This window comes from Bombus vosnesenskii, unplaced genomic scaffold, assembly GCF_011952255.1.
Source record: "Bombus vosnesenskii isolate JDL3184/JDL3185 unplaced genomic scaffold, Bvos_JDL3184-5_v1.1 scf7180000013267, whole genome shotgun sequence".
Classification (NCBI taxonomy): Eukaryota; Metazoa; Arthropoda; class Insecta; order Hymenoptera; family Apidae; genus Bombus; species Bombus vosnesenskii.
This window is the reverse complement of record NW_022882927.1, coordinates 6,104,470-6,124,616: the sequence shown is the minus strand read 5'-3', so window position 1 is coordinate 6,124,616 and position 20,147 is coordinate 6,104,470. Positions and strand designations below refer to the sequence as shown.

The window sequence follows — 20,147 nt, the reverse complement described above, 5'->3', positions numbered from 1 at the left end:
TCGCATACAGCGTTGTGGCATAGAAATATACGTGCAGACGCCTTAGCCGATATGTCTTAGAATAACGAGACGAAATGAACTAGAAGATATAAGTATAATAATTTATACGATATAATCTATATGATAAGGATATAGCTAGATATTTTAGATTTCTATAGATTCAGATAGACAATGTAATGAAGACTTAACTGTAAGGAATAGATTGCGATAGAAATAAAATGTATCAAACGTGCACAGGAAAGATTGTAATAGGCAGAAGCCTCGATGCTATAAAGAAATACAATACTGTACGATAGAATACAAATTTAGTTTCACATCTCTACTGTATCTTTTTTCATTTTTATTTATTTCTATCACAGTCGAACCTCCGTAACTCGAAAGCTTCTGTAAGACTAGAATTTTCTTCGTTGCTTTCTGCTCCGTTGCGAAAATCTTTGCAAGTGGCAATAAAACTTACTTCAACTGGAATTATTTGCCACATATCCATAGATGCATTCTGTTACCTCTGAAACTCGACTTTCGAATACTCAGAAGACCTCCACGAGTCCAAGTTTATCTCTACAAATCAAAGTTTACCTCTGTAAGTTCCAACTTCTATCGTCAGTGCTTCTGCAACTCGAAGTGTACTTATGCTACGTCCACAAGATGTGAGAAATCGATCATTCTGTATTGTCTTCTTTTAACTGTTATAGTTGTTCAAGTAACGCAAGACGACGCAGGCCGTTCCTCTGGTTCTTTGCCTTTCGATCACGGGCTTATCCATGGAAGCTAGTCGTTTTTCGTCAGTCGAGCGCGCAATTGCCATCATCCTCCGCGTCTTTTTCTTTTGCCATTCGTTTTGCCCGCGTTAACTTTTGCATATGTGTGCGTTGAACAAAGTTAGTTTCAAGGGGAAGCTTAAAGTACTAACATTTTCTGGAAAAGTGAGCGTAACTGTGCCATTGTACGAAGCTTTCGCACGTCGAATTTTCGTTTGTGTTAGATCTTTATTTATTTAACTCTTTCCTTGAGCTTCGAATTACCGAGGTTCGACTGTATCGGTTTCTCTTCTTGTTCCTCCATTTCTATCTTGTGTCTTTCCGTTGAGTCACGTCTTTTCACGATTTGTGGATTTATAAATAAATAGAATCAAGTAGAAATATAATTTCTTATGGAATTTAGTTCGTACAGAATAGAATATTCTGTAACACGAATATTCTAAAGAATCGATATTATATGGAATCGCGCTCAATTAGTATTTCGATCGACTATTTTTAATTTCTAATTCCGCGGGGCAATCGTGGTTTAAAGTTTAAAGAGTATATTTAAATACTCAAGTATATAATAAGAGTATATTTAAATACAAAGTTTAAACTTTACAAAATATATATTATATATATGCTGTATGAATAAGACTGTGAAACACGTAAAAGAATTGTCGCGTTACTCTTTGTTATCCTCGATAGATAGGTCTTGGCATACAAGATATATTTCACTGCCTCTGTCCTCGTAGAATAACTTCTTTCACCGAGTGCGATCATTTTCTACAATACCCTGAAGATCTATACAAGTCGGTAAAACAGATAACTTCCTCTTGGCGGAGAGGCAAATGGCGCAGCAAGTAGATTTTCTTGTAGCAGTGGTGCTCTTCCATAAATAAACCAACCAAGCATCGATCAAAGTAAAAATAAAATTCACTGAAACAGCCATCGATTATCGAAAAGGATTCACGGTGCATTCTGTTGTCATTATCTTATATTTCTTGTCCTATAAATATCTCTTTACAAATTTTTAATAAATCTGTTTGTCCGCAACTGATTCTCTCTTTTTATTTCCATTTGAAAATTGCGCGTTCGTAGAGATAATACTTTGCATCGTAAATTGCAAGCTTCGATGTTTCTAGAAATGAATTACTAAACGGTCCCACGATCGTCGAAGATCGTTCGTTCGTTTATTCCATAAAACGCGGCGATATCTGGAGGATCGTAAATTGCGCGCGTGATTTAAAGAGATTTCAGGAGAAATTAGGTGCCGGAAACGATTACAAACGTATAACATGGTTAGGTGACTCGAACATTGGCTCGCCAACGTTATTTCGGCGTGACGAATGAAGTGACCGTGACAAGGCGGAACATCCAAACGCGTGTCTCCACTGGAATGTTGATTGATAGCGATAATACGATTTATCGGGCATCGATAGATAGATCTGGATCTCTTCGAACCAGCGAATAAATTTTTGTTGCATCGTTTCTCGAAAAAAAATATTAGCGAGTAACACTGCAATCTGCAATTTAATTTTACTCATTTACGAACGTAATTTAAAGAAACAGAACTCGAGTAAAAATTTGTTTCATCTACTGAATATTATAACAAGAATATTAAATATTGTATTTAAAAATGTTCGTGTAAATTCCATTGATTCTTAAGTTTCTCTAAATTTCTTTCCTAGCGAGATAATAACTACGTATAACGATATTAAAAAATCTAATATTCCCCGGTCGAAACGTGGAAATAGAATCGCAAGAGACTATCGACCGACTTGCGCAACGTTGTTGCACCGGTGGTTCTGACAAGGCAAATCGTTTTTGCCTCTGGTAATTGAAATTTACACGGAACTTAATCGAAGCCGCCGAATTAAAGGAGCGTAACGACAAATTACACGAGAGCGTCGACTGCAGCTTCTCGGCAGGTTGCTTTTATCGATCAATAACTTCCTCTTCATTCTTATCATTATAAATACGTACATTTAAAATACTTCAACGTGAAAAACGTTTTTTCAAACGCGATTTATTTCTTTAAAAGTTAATGGAAATTCAGCAGCGGTGTTCCTAAAATATTTTAAATATTACAAATCTAGAATATATACGAAACCCGATGTAGTTTCATTTTTTTTTTTTTTTTTAAGTAGTTCATTTCTCTAAAAATTACATGAAATCTAAGCACTTTTAAAATATCTAAATTCGAGATGTATATGCAAAAATTTGGTACATCCTACATCAAAGGTAAAAGAAAATGAAGAGAGAAGAGAAAAGAACTTCCTTTATAATAGATCTAATTAATTAATGTTATGTTTGAAGTAATTTTTCTAGCTGAAAAATGATTTAGTTAACAAGACCATCTAATTGGAGAAAATAATGAATAAAGAATACTAACCAGACTTGACAGAACAGTGAATGTGGGACCTAGACTCGTAGTAGACCCAGTCGAAACCAGCTTCGACAGCGAGCCTCGCCAGCATTCCGTATTTCGAGCGATCCCGATCGCTCGTCGTCACGTCGACGGCACGTCCCTCGTAATGCAGCGAATCCGTCGCGTGTTTTCCCTCCTCGTCCCAACCCTCTGTCACCCTTAACTTCACTCCCGGCCACTGGTTCATTACCGAGATAGCCAGGGTGTTCAGCTTCTCCTTACACCTCTGTAACAAAACGCATCCTCGGGTTACTCGATTGATAATTTACAACATTCAGTAATTTAACCGTAACTGTGGAATGATGGCATTAGGACAACGAATAAAGATATTAGGGAACAGAGAAAGCTAACAAACCAAAAATAATTTAAAGATATCCAACGTAACAAAAATGGAGAAGAAATAATTGACCACTAATTATCGTTAATTTTTTCACGTTGTTCAAGTTACGCTTGACAAGTTATTAACTAACTAAACGACAAATGCGCTTATTTTTCCATGAACCTAATCCTTTCTAGAAATCCAACACAAATTGAATAAATCCAGAGTTCTATTACATTATTGCTTGCACAAGCATAAGAAGTATCGTTAATCTCTATTATTAATAATGGAATTTGAATATTTCTATGAACAATAGAATTCGTATATCTATCGTTTGTCATTTCCACCATCAATAATTGATTAAAGACGGATTTCAGGTTCATAATATTTGGTCGTCCCAAAAGTTTGGGTCTGTTTCAATAGAACGAAATGTATCATACATAATTCAATAAAAAGAATATAAAACAAAAAATGTTGTGCGTCTATTGTTTCCTTATAAAACGAAAGAAACTGTAGGGATAATCTAATATATTAACACAACCGTGGAATAATTTCTTTTCCTCATCGCGGCCAAATTTCCCATCAAAATTACAGAGAAAACCAATGACTTTGAAAATCCTTTGGACCTATCTCGTATTTAAGGCACCCTCTCGCGCGAGACCAATCCCTCGACTTCGTCTTCCATCCGTGAAACGCAAACAACGGCTTTTTTCTCCTCTTTTCATCTCCGTATACAGTGAACCACGCTGGACCCTCCTTTCGAGCTAGTTTTTCCTTCACAGTTCCGCTTAACGCGATTTTCCTTACAGGCGCGTCTGGACGAGGATTTACGCGATTTCACGCGGATGCACGCGGAAAAAGGCGTCGCGCCGCGTGCAACCGCTCGGCCAGGTAAACGAACAGCCCCTGGAACGAGTGTAGAACGGGAAACGAATACATGTGTTGGCCGGACACCAGGATTTTAAGGGTCGTGTCCGTGGCGAATTAGCAGGCAAACAGGAGTATAAATACGATCGGTATCGAGGATCATTCAGTTACGGCGATCCTCTTCTTCTTTTTTTATTCTTCTTTCTTCCTCTCGTTTGCGACTTAAGAGCAGAAGACATTCTTCTCTATGCTTTCGGTATTCTGGTTGTATACCTGAATGACAGGAGGAGAAGCATTGATGGTCAATAGAACGCGCGAGAAAGTGTGCTCGAGGATACCAGTGACTTTAGGTTATGGGAAGCTATGGAGATTCCGGTAAACCCTGTTTAATTCACGTAGCCAACTACAGGGGCTGTTTTCGGTTTATTGTGTGATATAAGTAAGTTATCCGTGGCTCGTATCGAGTACATTAATCAAGAGTTAGGATGTATAAATTTATGCGTTTATGAGAAATTTTGGAAGCTATGGGGGATCCAAGTGAATCTTGTTTAATTTAACAATTCTCGTAGGCAACCACGAGGCTCGTGTCTAGCTTATTTCACATGTAAATTGCACATAAATCAATTATTCATGGCTATGGCGAGTAGATTAATTAAGTGTAAAAGTTTATGCATTTATGAGACATCTGGCAAACTACGGGGATTCGAGAAAATTGTTGTTTAATTTAATAATCTTGGTAGATAACTACAGGTAATATTTTTGGCTTGTTCTATGACATAAGCAAGTCGATAGCTCCAGCGAGTAGTTTAATTAAGAATTAGAGCGCAGAGGTTAAATTCTACAATTGCTGTAGACTCTTTAGTCACTTTATCCATACATTCGAAGATGCTATCCCACTGGGGATAGCCATCCACATGTTATGTTACTATATCACTAAGCTATAATATTTTACCAAATGTCCTACTGGACAAATTGTAAAATGTAAATAAATAAAAATAAAAAAAAGAAGAAAAACTTTATCCATATTATTTCTTACTGTACCTAAAGTATCCAATATTTTCTAATTCTTCCATTATTAACTAAAAACTAACGTAATATGCAATAAGTATAGTCAGACATGTAAACTTTACGGATCTTTCTTCATCTGTGAGAAATTTATAACGTATGTAATACACAAAAATATATAAAACACCCAAAGAAAAGTGCCTTTAATAAACGGAACAAATCTCCGACTGAATTCCATGTCTTGTATTAACACAAATATGAATTTCTTCCTATAGAAATCCGCTGACAACATACTGTTCGTGCGGTATAAAGTTCGAGCTTCTGAATTTTACGACGTTCAATCTCGAATAGTCCTCTCCCTTGCTATATACATCGAAACTTCAAAATCCTGCATCAAACTGTCCCCACGCAAAGATCATTAACCGACAGCAACGAAAGAACTCTTCTCATTGAATCGGTTCCGCCACGGAGAAAAGGATTTAAGGATAGCTATTGAGCCAGTGCACGATATCTCGTGACATGTTTGGCGCGACGCTTGGCACGGCACCAGGCGTGCAGCTCCGTTTCATTGAGAGAGGCGGACCGCGTGTGTGCCGCTTAATTGAAATTCATCCGACAGCCGATGGGCGTGCGATTCGCTTGTGGCGATCGCGTGCACGTGGCCGTGACACCGTGCCGCGAGAGCAACGAGACCGCTTTTCACCCGCGAGACGAAAAAGGGGAGGAAAAGGGAGGTCGAGCAGCACGAAACGAAGAAGAAGGCGGGACCGGTCCCTCGAGCTGTCGTGCACCGCTCAATAGGGGCTAATTGCCGCAAGGAGAGCTGCAAATTCGCGGTATTGTAAGGTTCGTCTCGTTTTCGTGCCCCGCTGTCGAACCGGGTATTGTCGGCCGCCTCTCGCGCCTTCTTAAACCATCGTTTCAATGGCACGACTTGAGTTCCGATGCAACTGGCGTCGCATGCATTTCCACACGAATTTTGGCATACGTAGGGTGGAGTATGTGCGACGACGAGAAGGATTTCCTGGGTTCTGCATTGAAATTCTAATGGCCAAACTTTCGCTTCGGGATCGGAACTTTAGTTTGCAGTTGGAACTTTGGCAATGTAATAAAATTTCTGGTGTCAGAATAGAACCGATATCGGATGTCGGGTTATGTGTGCGAAGGTGAGACGGGGTGGAGGGTTTTGTACTGAAGTTTTAATGGAATCTAAAATTGAAAAGATTTTAATTTCGAAAATAAATTTTGTAAATTCACGAGTATCAGCGATATTAACTCTTTACAGTGAAATAAAATGACAAAGGATTCTTGGTTTCCTGGCGTCAGAATAGGATAAAATAGAATAGAATAGAATTGGATATAGAGACGCGTGAAGATAATTTTGCGTTGAAATTTTAATTGAATTTAAAATTAAAAAATTTTAATGTTTTTAATTAAAGCTTGCAAATTCATGAATACACTGGGTTTATAGCTCTTTACAGCGTAATAAAATGTATCAGGGAATTCTTGCTTCTGTGATATTGGAGATAAAAGATATACGCTTTCCACCTTTTATGGTAGATAGGAATTAAAAATGTAGGAATTGTGTATGACGATGTTTAAGATGTGAAACTTGTAATACTATATCTGATGGTTTGTCTGAGCCTTTCTCAGGATATATTAGAGGAGTTGAGCAAAACATGTCGTGCCTAAGTAGTACTACTATTATAATAAGTAGATACGTAGATCAGATTGTTTATGTACGTAAAAGAATATTTTAAAAAATTACTAAAAAATAAATATTGAATGCCTATATAAATTTTATAATACCTAGTTATATCATGTACAGTAAAATTCCTTAAGGTAAAATTTCTTATACAAAGTATTCTCCATATAACACGAATATCAGATTTTCATCAAAGAATGTATTATTACAATTACAAATATCTAAGAACATCATTCGATAGAAAATTTCTGGCTTCAATCGAACGAGAAAATGTAACAGATTAAATATAGCCGTAAAAGTAACTGAACTTAACATTTCACGAATCGATAAGTATACGCACCCTCTGAAATATTTTTCATAATCGCAACTTTGAATTACTTTTATAATTCTTTTAAATTTTTCCGTTTTACTTTTCCACTTACCAACAGATCGAACAAAATGATCGCCATATGTTGCAATAAAATGCGTCTCCGAATAATCGCGTACTCATCGCGGGATAATCGGCACAAGGGGAAGCCCATTGTTATCGAATACTCATGGGTGCGATCTGTCACCGTGAATCGCCGTTTCGAGGGCGCGGCCCAAGTTTCGAAAATTACCTTTGTTCCCATAGTTATCCACGATTTCCATTGAATCCGCGTATGGAAGGAAGTTCCTCGTAGTGGAACCCGCGCAAATTTACACAACGAAGAAGTGCACAGGGCAAACACAATGTGTTTTCATACCGATGATTTATCGCTTCCGAAGAAAGCGCGTGTTTGAACGGACGTTAATAATTTGCACGGCCAACAGTGTGTACTATGTTAGAGCACATTGTCAAATAGACAGGGAAACATTAGACTTGAGAAAGAGCAAAAGAGTCAATGCTCGGGCTCGCATGGAAATATTTTACGCGTCTGTTTTGTCTGGTAATTTACTGTGTGGATACTGCATAATATTAGGATTTGTGACAATTTATATGTTGCTATTGAATTTTTATTTTAACCCTGGCACGCTATCGTGAATTCAATTTCTCCCATATGAATACTTATTTTGATACTACCCTACCCCATAATAAACGCTATTACGGTGTAATTCTTGCAAACGGTAACTTTCCTATCTTTCGAATAACATCGAATATCGAAATAACAAAGCAACTACGTTTCTCTGACTTTATTGATTTTTAATCCAAAGAAAATGTACTAAGGGTGGAACTTCCTTTGCGATGACATGTCTAAATGTGTCTTTTTTCGACGTTAACTTCTAAAGATTAAGCAGAGTAGCTTCAAAACTACTATTGTCTCTAAGACCGTTTATACGAAATTATAATACGGAAAATATTAAAACAGACATACAGAAATAAGAAGGGAAAGCTCAACAAGCGTCAAAGTTACGCGATTAAACAACGAACATCGGAAAGTCTCCATTCGTCCAGACGAGGCTACGAAAAATCGTATGAACGGCGCGTTAATTAAAAATACTTTAATCGTATTTTCGATCGTTGACCCGAGTCAAGAATCACGATTCGTTTCGAGGAATATTTCGCGCACGCTCTTTGTGATCGCTATTCCTTCTCTCCCTTCCTTCTTTTTTTCTTTTATTTTTTTAAACCTCCTCTTCACCCCCGTGTCTGCCTCCCTTCCGCCCTTGTGCCCCTAATGGATTACGGACCAGGCCATTTTTCAGCCGAAATGGATTTTCATAAGGGCCGACATTCTCGGCTTTGGCCGACCGCGTGCATTCTCTACCATTCTCCGTTTCACTCTATCTCCGGTCTGCCAAAATGTTTGTAAATAGATGTAAAGTCTGGGAGGGGCTCAGGGGGTTCCCCGCTGGGTGAACAAGGCACCCTATGGTGCACCACGACCGGTACATTTCTCGGCCTCTTCACCATTCTTCCCGGCCACCTTTTGTATTTTCTATCACCTCCTTCTACTTTTTCGCTCTTCCTTCCTCCCTTCTTCGTGCTCTTTCTCCATCCTCCCACTCGTTTCTCTTGCCGCTTCTATGCCCCTTCTGTTTTTCTCCTTTTGATCTTCCCTCGTGCTCTTATTGGTTATTAGTCATCTTAGTACTCTTTCGAACTTTCATTTGCATTTGATTCTCGATCAGGTACACGCTATTCAAAGATATTCGGATTGTCGCTTATTTTTCACAAGACGTTAACGTCTTATGTTATATCGTTAACGTCATATGTTAACGACGAAACTGCAAGTCAAAACGTAACCGGCTTGGTTCTCCGTAATCACGGTGGTGACACGTAATAGTTGTTGTTTACCGATTATTATTGAAAAGTACCATTTGGCATTTTACGTAAGACACGTATTACGCGAACGAAACGACCTGATTTGTAATAAAGTAACCGGGAAATAAAAGCGGCGAAACACGTTCAATCTGCGTCGAATGTTATCGCATGTTTTAATATTTGTAGTCGGCGGCCACTTATCGCTTTATTATCGGTGTCATACTTCTTTTATTTCCTTCTTGTTACATAGTTTGTAACAAGTTGTGAGTTGTATCAAAATAGAAGTTCCGACCATTGCGATGTAAGATTAAACAATAAAATAGAAACCATGATATCCAGGCGTCTGCGCGTCGTCACGCCGAAACACGATCTCGCCGAAATTGGTTTGCGAAAGATTAGTGAAAGTGCAGAACAACTTGTCTCGAAGCTTGAAAAATCAGCGGAGCGTGAATGGACGCGTATCGACGCGTAGCTCCTCCTCGACGGCGATACGCGCGTGACACACCTCACGATATTACAATCCGATCGTCGACGACGCGTGAAACACGGCCGCCGACAGGTTTACGCGAAAATTTTCCACACCGCCAAGGAGAGGAAGAAAAAGAAGAAGAAGAAGAAGAAGAAACTGGAACGACTAGCCAGTGGAAGAACGTTACGAAAGGCGAATAAAAGACAAAAAGCAAACCAGTTTTCGGTGGATGATGGATACGACAGGGATAATGTCTTCCAGCTCGAGCAACCTATCTCTGCCTCATCTCTCACCTCGATACCCGTTAATTATCGAGCGTCTATCACTTACACCTGGTTTACATGCATCGTATCTTATCTCGTACGACCGAGCGGCCGTGTTAATTCCACGACCAGCTGCTACGTGGTTAACCAACTCGAGTTAGCCAAGCAATTTCAATTCCGTATTTCCGGACAGCGTCATTCGCATTAGATTCTTACTTTAACTTTTACTTTTCATTTCTACGATGGTTCTCGTGGAATTGGACAGGGAAGAGATATCGCTTGGTTATATCAGTGATATTTTATTACGTCGTCAACCGGAGAAAAATTTTAATTCCGTATACGCCAAGTTTTTATCGGCGAATTATGAGTTTACTGTCTGCTCCGTTTCATACCACCGTTTTATACCGCTCTTCGAGGAGCTCTTTATTACTTTTTATGGCTTGGCATCAGATACGTTATTAGTTATCGTGACGTGTTTCAAGCATCATTTTCATTCGACAGAATAAATCAAAGTGTCCTCCTTTATTTGGTCATTTTCACTATCGAAGAATCAAGTAAAATGTTTTTGACACTATCGACACTTCTTATGGAATTATAAAGAAATACGCGAAGAGAAATTGCTTGGTTGATAGTTTGCCGCCGAGTGTAAGAATATCTCGAAATCGGCGTCTTTTTTTAATCGCTTCTACGGCAAATGGACGATTCGCAAGAATTTGTAGGAAATTGAACGACCCATTGACGAATTCGAAAATTGTTATTCGTGGATTTTAGAACTTTGAAAGAAAGACAAGTACTTAAGAGAAACGTTGCTAATGTTTTTAGCGTTAAATGTCGGGCTGAAAATCGCAGTGGCCTGAGTCGCTTTTCGCTTCGACAATTTGCATTCAGCCGCGTATTTCAATTCTCAAACGTATCGCTCCTTGCTCGAATCTTCTTTCCTGCTATTCCTCGGAATCGCTGGAAGCAGAGGTGAGAAGGTCAAGGAAAGGCGCAAAGAATAAAGAAGACGAAGAAGAACATAGATAGTGAACGAACGAAGGGTAGAGAGAAGAGAAGGGAAAAGATGGGCCAGGTTTGGGTCTGAAAAGGGGGTTGGGTCCCGAGATGAACGAAGATGGTGAACTCGGCTCCATCTCAGTATCCAGACTCTGGGCCCCGCCCCCGCCGGTTCTCTTCTCCAGTCCTTCTCCACCTCCAGGCCCGTTTCTCAGCTTCACCTTCGTGTCCAGACCAACCTTTTATTCCGTTCTTCTTGTTTCAGTGCCTCGTACACGTTCCGCTCTTCTCTCCCGCTTACGTTCCCATCTCTCCCAGTCTCTTGGTCCTCTCGTGGTCGATTTCTTTTCGTGGTCCTCCCCACCAGGCGGCGTTTCGTTCGTCACCTCCTCCACCTCTTCTTTCAAAGCTCTCTTCACAGCATGATTCGAGGCCCCGAAAAAAGAGAGAGTAGCGGCCACAGTCTGCTTCTTCTACTCTTTGCTCTCGATATTCCATTCACTAGAGACGAACCGCCCAGGCGTCAGCTGATCTCCGGTCAGGAAGTCACTTCCGCTTCGCTGGAAACGGATCCCTCGACACCTCCGACTTCGTCTCTCCAAGCTCAGCCAAGAGCGCTCCTTTATCGGTTCGCTGATCATCGGGAATTCGAATTCTCAGACAGTGAGATGTCCCGGATGATTCTTTTATGGGGCTTTAAACGACCCCCCCCCCTCACTCCGCTACTCAGAAACGCCGACTCGAGCGTAAAACGTCATTTTCTTCTTCTCTTCCTCCCTCCTCCCCTCCACACTCTCTTGCTTCCTGAAGATTTCGCCGAGCAGATCTTGCGCCATGTCGCTCTGTCGATCGTTCTTCACATTCGTGAAGCATACCAGAGGGTTTTTAATTCGCTTTGATATCGTAAAAGACAGAGGGTTTTTAGTTCGCTTTGATATCGTAAAAGACAAGTAGGGGATCCGTATAGAATTTCTGCTTTAATTTTGGTACGGAAGAGAAGCAAGAGTGGTGGGTGGTATAGACGTCGTTCGAATAATTTCAGACGTCAGGAATAAAAAACGACGAGTTACATTTTTCTTAGGACAAAATAATTTCAAAATTCCATATACCTTTAACCCGCCGCGTATTTCTAAATCTCCCTTTGTATTTGTTTCTGGGGTTGAATATCGTGCGTACATATCTGGTAGCGGATGAAAGAAAGTTTAGCATTGATAACACTATGAATTTTACTAGCTTTTATGCTAACAATGTTTTATTACGTGAACAACAGTCATCAGACTCTGTGATATATACTACATTCGTTGCTCTTATTGCACATAAATCCATTTTGTGAAACTCTGGTATTTTATTATATTTTATAAACTCTTTTTTTCTTATCTTTTTCTATCTTTATAACTAACTGCTTGCTTTCTCCCGTTCGACTAGATCAACAGTAGCCTTATCATGTCAATATGCTCTTCAATTATAATCACTGATATATCTTCCGATAGTATGCCAATAGCAATATCTTCACTGTCGGTTTCTTTTGCCTCCTTATTTTTAAATAGACGTTTATAAATGTTGAATCAAGCATGGCAGACACGAGCTTGATCGATCTGAACGATTGGTAATGCACGCGTTGGAGGACAATGGCCCAGGGCCCGAAGAGATGACACGGCAACAATGGGGCCCGTGTTTTGAAGAAGACTCGCGCGAGCTCTGTCAAGTGTTTGTCGAGCTCTCTAGATGGTACCAGGTGAAGAGCAAGAGCCTTCGCTCCTGGACGACCTATCTCACGCTTCTTCATCTTCATCCCGCCACCCTCTCGGCTCTTTCCACCTCGGCTGCGCGCGATTACCAGTCCTTCAACAAGCATCGAACGGCAAATAACCGACAACTTCCACATTTTATCGATTGTTTCTTCTGTTTTCTTACGCGGTAAATTAAGAACTTCGACTTTGAGTCGATAATTCTTTTTACGAATTCGTTCAGAGATTGCTTGGTAAAGGAAGAATTTCGTGTTTGCGTTAACAAGTTATTCCGTTCCTTCGTTTAGAATTCGTTCGGCGAATCGAGAATTTTGACTTCGAGTCGAAAGTTCTGGTTCATTAATTCGTCTACAGATCGCTTGGTGAACTGGAAATTTTGAACCCGAATCGATAATTTTTTGCCTCTCGATGAACCATAAACTTCAATTTTCTTTCTTTCAGGAGACTGAAAAATCCGACTATAAATCGATAGCTTCTTTCGTTCTACCGTTTACGAGTTGCTCGATGAACTAAGCTCTTCAACTCCAAGTCGGTAAATTCCTTCGTATCTTCGTTTATTGCCACGAAAGATGCCCGTAGCCGTGATCTCGATCGATCACAACAATTTTTGCGGTCACTGGCGGCAACTCCGAATTAAATTTCGGACAACGAGGCGACCATACTTCCTGGAAGCCTACAGAATGCGAACTTCGATCTCCGTATGGAATTTTCGAGACTCGTGGACAGTCTCGAATCTCGTCGACGTCCTCCTGGCTTAGGTTACATCCTTGTTGCATACCTGCACGGCTACACAATCGTGGAAGATTGGACGTAACGCGGGACCATCGATTGATCAGCGAATAAATAATTCATGGCAGATTCCGAACGAGAAGAACTTTGAACTTCCGACGCGTTCCAACTTGATCGATGTCAATGTCAGCATTCTTATGGCGCAAATGATGTGTAGGGATATGATTAGGCTGCTCTTAGCTGATGGATATTTTCTCAAAGTCAGACAAGTACCAATTATTAATTATTAATTATTAATTACGAGGTTGGTACGTGTGAGATGTTGTTTCTCAGAAGATCCAGTTTGATGGGGTAATGTAAATGAACTATTCCGAGCTATTGACGGCTGATTAAAAATTAAACAAGAAGAATATCACGAGAAGATTTTTAGCTATCGCGAATAATTACAACAATCGTCTGATTAAAATTAGAGGAAATCATATGAATATGAAATCGTCAAAAAGATTACAGCCACCTCCTCCTTTCCACATAGAGAATATTTGAATAAATAATTTGAAGAAAAATAGTAAGTGAGAAATTCCATTTCAAGAATTCGTGAGTTCTACCCACAAATCGCTCTTCCTCTTGCGTTGCGATAGTTACTACGATGGAAGCAATAACACGTGATTGCATAGCAGTCGGGATGAAAGTTCGCAAAACCTCTGAGCGTCCCAACAGACGTTCACCGCTGAACAAATTTCTACCACGATACCAAAGACTCGTTCACTGACTAATAATTTTAACGATACTCTATAACCAATCACATTATATACATTTTACGTATCACCGCATGTCACGTGCAATTTTTCATTTTCGGAAATTCCATAAACGCATGAACCTCCATCATTTTTATCCAACCCTAGCTAACGTCTTCCGAACTAACATTTTAAGTTACCACCCTAAGGTAGACACCGCTCTAACTTCCCAACCACCCCACTTCCTCAACTACCCTAACTTCTCAGCCACCCCAAAGCCTTTTCCAACGCCATCGTCTCTCTAATTTCTAGCCTAGTCCGAGGAGCGTTTTTCCTGGAAGCGGCTTGGTGAATCGAACGATCGTACGCGATCCAAGTTGCCTCGAACCTGTCCCGTGGAACCGATCGCGGGCCGTGGTACTCGTTGTCCGGTCAGCTCGGGTTACATCCTTATTACATACCTGCACGGTAGACACGATCACGGGCACGGACCAGTCGAGGTGGTGGAAAGAAGATCGAAGTCGACGGGCTGCGAGGCCCTTTTGTCTGTGGGAACGGATTACCGTTCGCTCGAGTTAGAGTCACCGCGTTCGGGACGATCGACCGCGTACTATACGAAGAAAGAGAGAGACTCTGAACTCTTCTCAAGTCTACGTGGAAGTAGAAAAAGAAGAGAGAGATAGGGTGAAGAGGGGCGTGTTGTTTTCGCCCTGAGGCCACATCACGCCCGTCGTCGACAGGAACTACGACGAACGCGACCGCGGGTGATGAAGCCTCGAACCGCGCGATCGGTGCACGCCTCGTCGCGTCCACTGACTCGTCACTCAATCTTCTCAGCTCCTTTCTCCTTCCTCCGTCTTCCTTTTCATTTATTTCTCGCATTAGGCGTCGCTTCTTGCACCACCCTCTCCCTACGCTGTATCCTTTTTTATTCGGCTCGAAGATGTTTCTCTTGATAGGTATCGTAGGGATCGGTCGAAAGCCATACCGATGAAGCCGGCAAATTGAAATGCAGAGAAACGACAATTACCGGCGCTGTGTTTCTAAATTTCTCACGAAGCTTCTGACTAGTTTACTATGATTACCTCTTTGCGGTAGATTCTTGAAAATAAATTGCCTGCTGTTTCAAATAATTGTCGATTAATTATAGCGTACAACAGCGTCGTAATTATTTATCGCTCTTTAGTCTACGCACGTATGGTAAGTCGTATAACGATAATAAATGAATAATAAGTCAATAATAAAACTGAACAACGCACGACGTGTTGGGTTACAGTCTCGAGTGGCGTTCTGTCTAAGCGATTCGCACCTAATTCCACGTTCTGTATGTTCTTCAAATAACCAGGACGGGATACTATTTTGAAATTCCAAACAATCCGTACTCCGTAAATGCATTAACACGGCTATTTACGGTAGCGGTTATTCTATTTATCGAGTCCATTAATTGTCAACGAAACCCTCCAATTACGTGAAGCATTCTAAAAACGTCTCCAACGTTCCACTCGTCACTCGGCCACTCGCGCGAAGAAGAGGAAAGAGAAGGCTTTTACACTTCGTTCCTCGAGTGTGTGTGCATCCTCGAAATACTTTCACCGTCACCTAAAATGCTGGAAGTGGAAAGAAAAGAAAGAAGCGAAACAAAAGGACTGAACGTCGAGAAATTGCCGTCAAGTAGAATACGCTTCCAAAGAACAACTACTCGATGCTGGAATATTCTATTCCAAACAGAACACGGAAGAAACGTCCAGCAAAGCAATAAACTCGAAACAAGAGAACACAAGAAGACCATTAAAGGCGGAACACATCTTTCGCATTCCGGCGAAGAAAGCCAATGATATTATTGACACACGTAACGGCGTTGTGCGGGGCAAAGGTCAGAGATATTCAGATGATCAATTATTCTCCTTATCATAAAAGTTCGTTAAAATATCGATGAATCGACTCGTAAACCGTAGCTTAAAAGTTTATTAAACGTGAATTTGATCGCTTCGACGAGCGTAGGTTTAATCGCAAACTAAATAAGTAACACTCATGGAGGGAAAGTTAGTTTTAATTTATTTTCATTTACCCGATGCCTAAAACGGATTATTTTCACAAGACCTGATCAAAGAGAAGAACGATTCGCTGGTGCGAATGTAAAAATCCAAAAAGTTTCATATAAAATCAACGGAACGACTGATGTTGGATCAAGAAACAATTAAAAATACTCTAGGCAATATTAAGCATAAAACGGAGAAAAGGTTGCAAATCAAATAGCTATAAAATAGCGTAATAACTCTAAAATAATTACATACTTAACAAAACAGTAGCTGTGACAATGACAAAGAAAAAAATAATTGCAAATTTCTCCTCTTAATAAATTTTTAATCGAATTACATTCCATCGAAGAGAAGCAAGTGTCCGGATATTCTCAAGACCTTTTAGCGGCAGTATACACGACGAGCTTTTAAGTTAAGGACACGAAACGTCCTACGCCTTTCACCTGGCCCGTGAGAGTTATTTAAAAGCCGACTTTTTTTCTCGGCTTCCCTCGCTTTTTCAATGGAGAAAGCTGTTGAAACGCGTACATCCGAGTTTTATGGGCAGGCAGGGTTACTCGGTTGACTGGGTTAGTCTCGTCTGGTTAGTGTGATTGTTTCGTTGAGTAATTGTGTCGCCTTATTGTGTCGAGAGAATGACGCGTGTTTTGAGCGAAGGAGGATGGGCGAGATATCTTTTTGAACGGCTCTGGGTAAATCGTCCGCTGGTTTCCTGTTTCGTGATGAATGGACGCGGTCGTGAAGGTTGATTTATTTGAGGAGTGTGACTTGTCTCTTCTTTATTTGAAAAGTTTCGAATTCCAAGTTAATGAATTTTATTGTGGCACCGCTTTCTAACCTTTGACACTTTTACAATTTCTATCTTGTTTTCGAAGAAACAGTATTAAAACTCAACGCACTTTATTCTTTATTAAAACCGCCATTTCATTTAGTTTTGCAGGTGAATGTGTATTTTCTCATCTCGCTCGAAGGATGCAAAAAGCGGTAATAAATATTTGTCTTGGTAATTATACCTTTGGCTTGCACAAAACTTCGTCGATATATCAGCTACTTTTACAAGATTTATATCTTCGGACCAAACAGGTTTCCATTTTCGTGTACGTCGTTAAAATTCTTCTGTTTAATCATAAAGCGACATTAAAACCAAAAAAAAAAAAAAATCAAAAATATAGAGTTCCACGTGACCTTTATTCGTAATTACTTGCTATAAATTTGAAAAAAAAAGGAAGAAATATAATGCACACACTGTATAAAATTCACACACTGTTACCACAGATCCACCGAAATGTCCTTAACTCAAGAATCTCGTCGCGTATCTCGCGGTCCATGAAAAACGAACGAAAGAGAGATCGAGAGAAGGAGCATACTCTTCTCGAAGAGGATTAGGAGAGAGACGAAGGCGAAAGAAGAAAAAGAGAGGGAGCAGAGAGAAAAGGAAAACCGTGGGTATACGTATACACGGAGTGGACGGATATCGTGTTCCAAATCGGGATCCGAGGGATCGGGTTATTAGGATCGAAATGAATGTAAATCCCCTTAACACGATCCCCGGCCAAAACACGGCTACCCGCGGCTCCGAAAGTGGCCAGATTAGATACCGTATGCTGGCCTGTGAGAGGCTGCCTCACCACGATCCTGTAGGATGTAGAAGCCTGATCCTATCTCTCACCCTCCTCCGCGTCCAGTGCAGACCCTTTGGGGATCTACTCTGTGAACGGGCCTTAAATCTCTCGCGGACACCGCACCGCAAGGAATGCCTGGTGCGCGGCCGACCTAACGAGCTTTTAATCGTCGAACCGATGAGACGCGACGTCCCAAAGACACGTGACACAGCGTCGTCACGTGCCCTCGCATACCCAAATTATGTCACCCTTACTTTCTCTCTTTTCTTCTTCTTTTCTGCCTTGTGATTCCTTACAATGGAACCCATAGATTCGAAAAATTATGAAATTCTGCGAACACGTGGGGGGATATATTGGTATGTATTACGCATGCAAATTCACTTTACGAAGGGGTGAAATTACCACGCCTCTGAAAATTCGGCTATTTTCCGATTTTGCGTTATAATTCGCGAGCTGTAAGAGATGGAAACATAGTTTTCCGACAAAAGTTTTTTTTTTTAATTAGGAGCTATCATGTGGTAGAAAATTTATCACTGACAATGCAAAATGGAGAAATAGCCCGATGGGGTCAATGTCACTCACTTGAAGTGAATTTGGCCAGCGAAAAGAGATTGCGTGATACTTATTCATCGTCATCCTTCATTCAGGTATAAAGTGATCGATCGAGTTTCTGCCAAAATGGGAGAAAATGCGAAAAAATTGGTCGAACGAGAAATGTTCGGTTCCAAGGGAAAAATATTTCGACGTATGTATACAGCGACGATGTAGGTGGAAACGACTGCGTAATCTCGAGGCCAACACATTTCTTTTGCATGAGATCCTATATTCTTTTAAATGGTACTCTATATTTTTTATACATCATCCAATTTGTTATTTTAATTCTCTAGAAAAATGTATTCAGGTGCTTGGATCAAAAATTGACGTTTAAAAAACATTTTAACTTTGATGTTGTAAAACTTATCGTACGAACGACAAGGAAATACAACGCGTCTAAATTTTTTTGTTTATATCTTCCCTGTTTTTCACACGATAATTTTATACGAAAATCCTAACAAGCTTTTCGTATAAAATGCTATTTAGTAAATACATCAGTAAACATATATACGATGTACATTTAGCGTTGATTAATGAAGAATTGAAGCTTAACAGGTGGATTGCGGAAGAAATATCTTCTTTCTTAAGTACTTTTATTTCTTCGTTTTCTCTTCTTTTCCTACTCTCGAGTCTCGAATTTTTATTATTTCGATCTTGCCCATCTTAACATACGAGACGGGTTTCTAATACTTTAAGGAAATGTGTAACATCAAATCGAAACGAGGAATCACGCGCACCGATAACTTCAACTCTGCATAGACCAACCTAATAATTACTAGCTACTTGTTGATATATTTCACCCTCTTATCGGAAAACATACAAACAGTACGTCGCATTAAGAAAAAAGGAAAGAACTGGAAGAAAAGAAGCAGAAACAGCGGGATACCTGTAATTAGCAGAAAATGGTATCTACGTGCTACGATGCTTTGTATAAATTACGTCGATCCAAGCGAAGATAACGGAACAAGGCTGCAAATTTCTCGGGGCGACGTTTCAATGTAGCTTGCTACGCGCAGGAAATCAATGTTCCAGTGAAAGCAACAGTTTTACCTGTTGATATATCGACTGGTCCCGTATCGACTCGATTTAATCGAGTCTATCGGAACTGGCCAACAAGAAACGTACCATTTACATCGATCCTATCGATGCAAATCAAAACGATAAAGTTCAATCGGGCCAATTACACGAATGTTCTACAAACGATTTAATCGAACCTACAAATACGTACAATCAGCATGTATAATCGTGTTTTACTCGTTATCCAATCGGTATTATCGTTAATTACTCTATAGTTGTTTTCATTGTTCGTCGAGCCTTCGTACGTGGACCGCGGACGTTCGCGCAAATTTACATTTTCGTCAACGTAAAATAAAACCAAAGAAATAAAACCTAAATATCGTGGAAACTTATCGCACCCTCTAAATATATCCAATGAGTACTTTGCTTTCGATATGTGTCGTGTATTTTTGTATACTGTACGCGTCTTGTACATGTAGTTTCGCGCTTCTAAAAACTTCTTATAGACGCATAAACATCCGCTGTCTGGTCGTATGTGTCGTATAACGCGTCGTGTTACATCGACGCGTACGAAATTTCGTTTATTTGAAGCTTGCGTTCGACGATAAAAGCAAAATTGACTTTTCTTGCAACTCACAAAGATACATG

At 40.1% G+C, this 20,147-nt stretch overlaps 1 protein-coding gene across 1 annotated transcript in view; it reads right to left on the bottom strand.

Annotated features, from left to right (window-relative positions):
• LOC117230734 (sonic hedgehog protein A) overlaps window positions 1-20,147 on the bottom strand; it is an 83,643-nt gene that overhangs the window by 4,728 nt on the left and 58,768 nt on the right. The window contains exon 3 of the mRNA XM_033488453.1: window positions 3,133-3,394. Within this exon, the coding sequence (XP_033344344.1) occupies window positions 3,133-3,394 (262 nt within the window). The remainder of the gene's footprint in view (window positions 1-3,132; window positions 3,395-20,147) is intronic.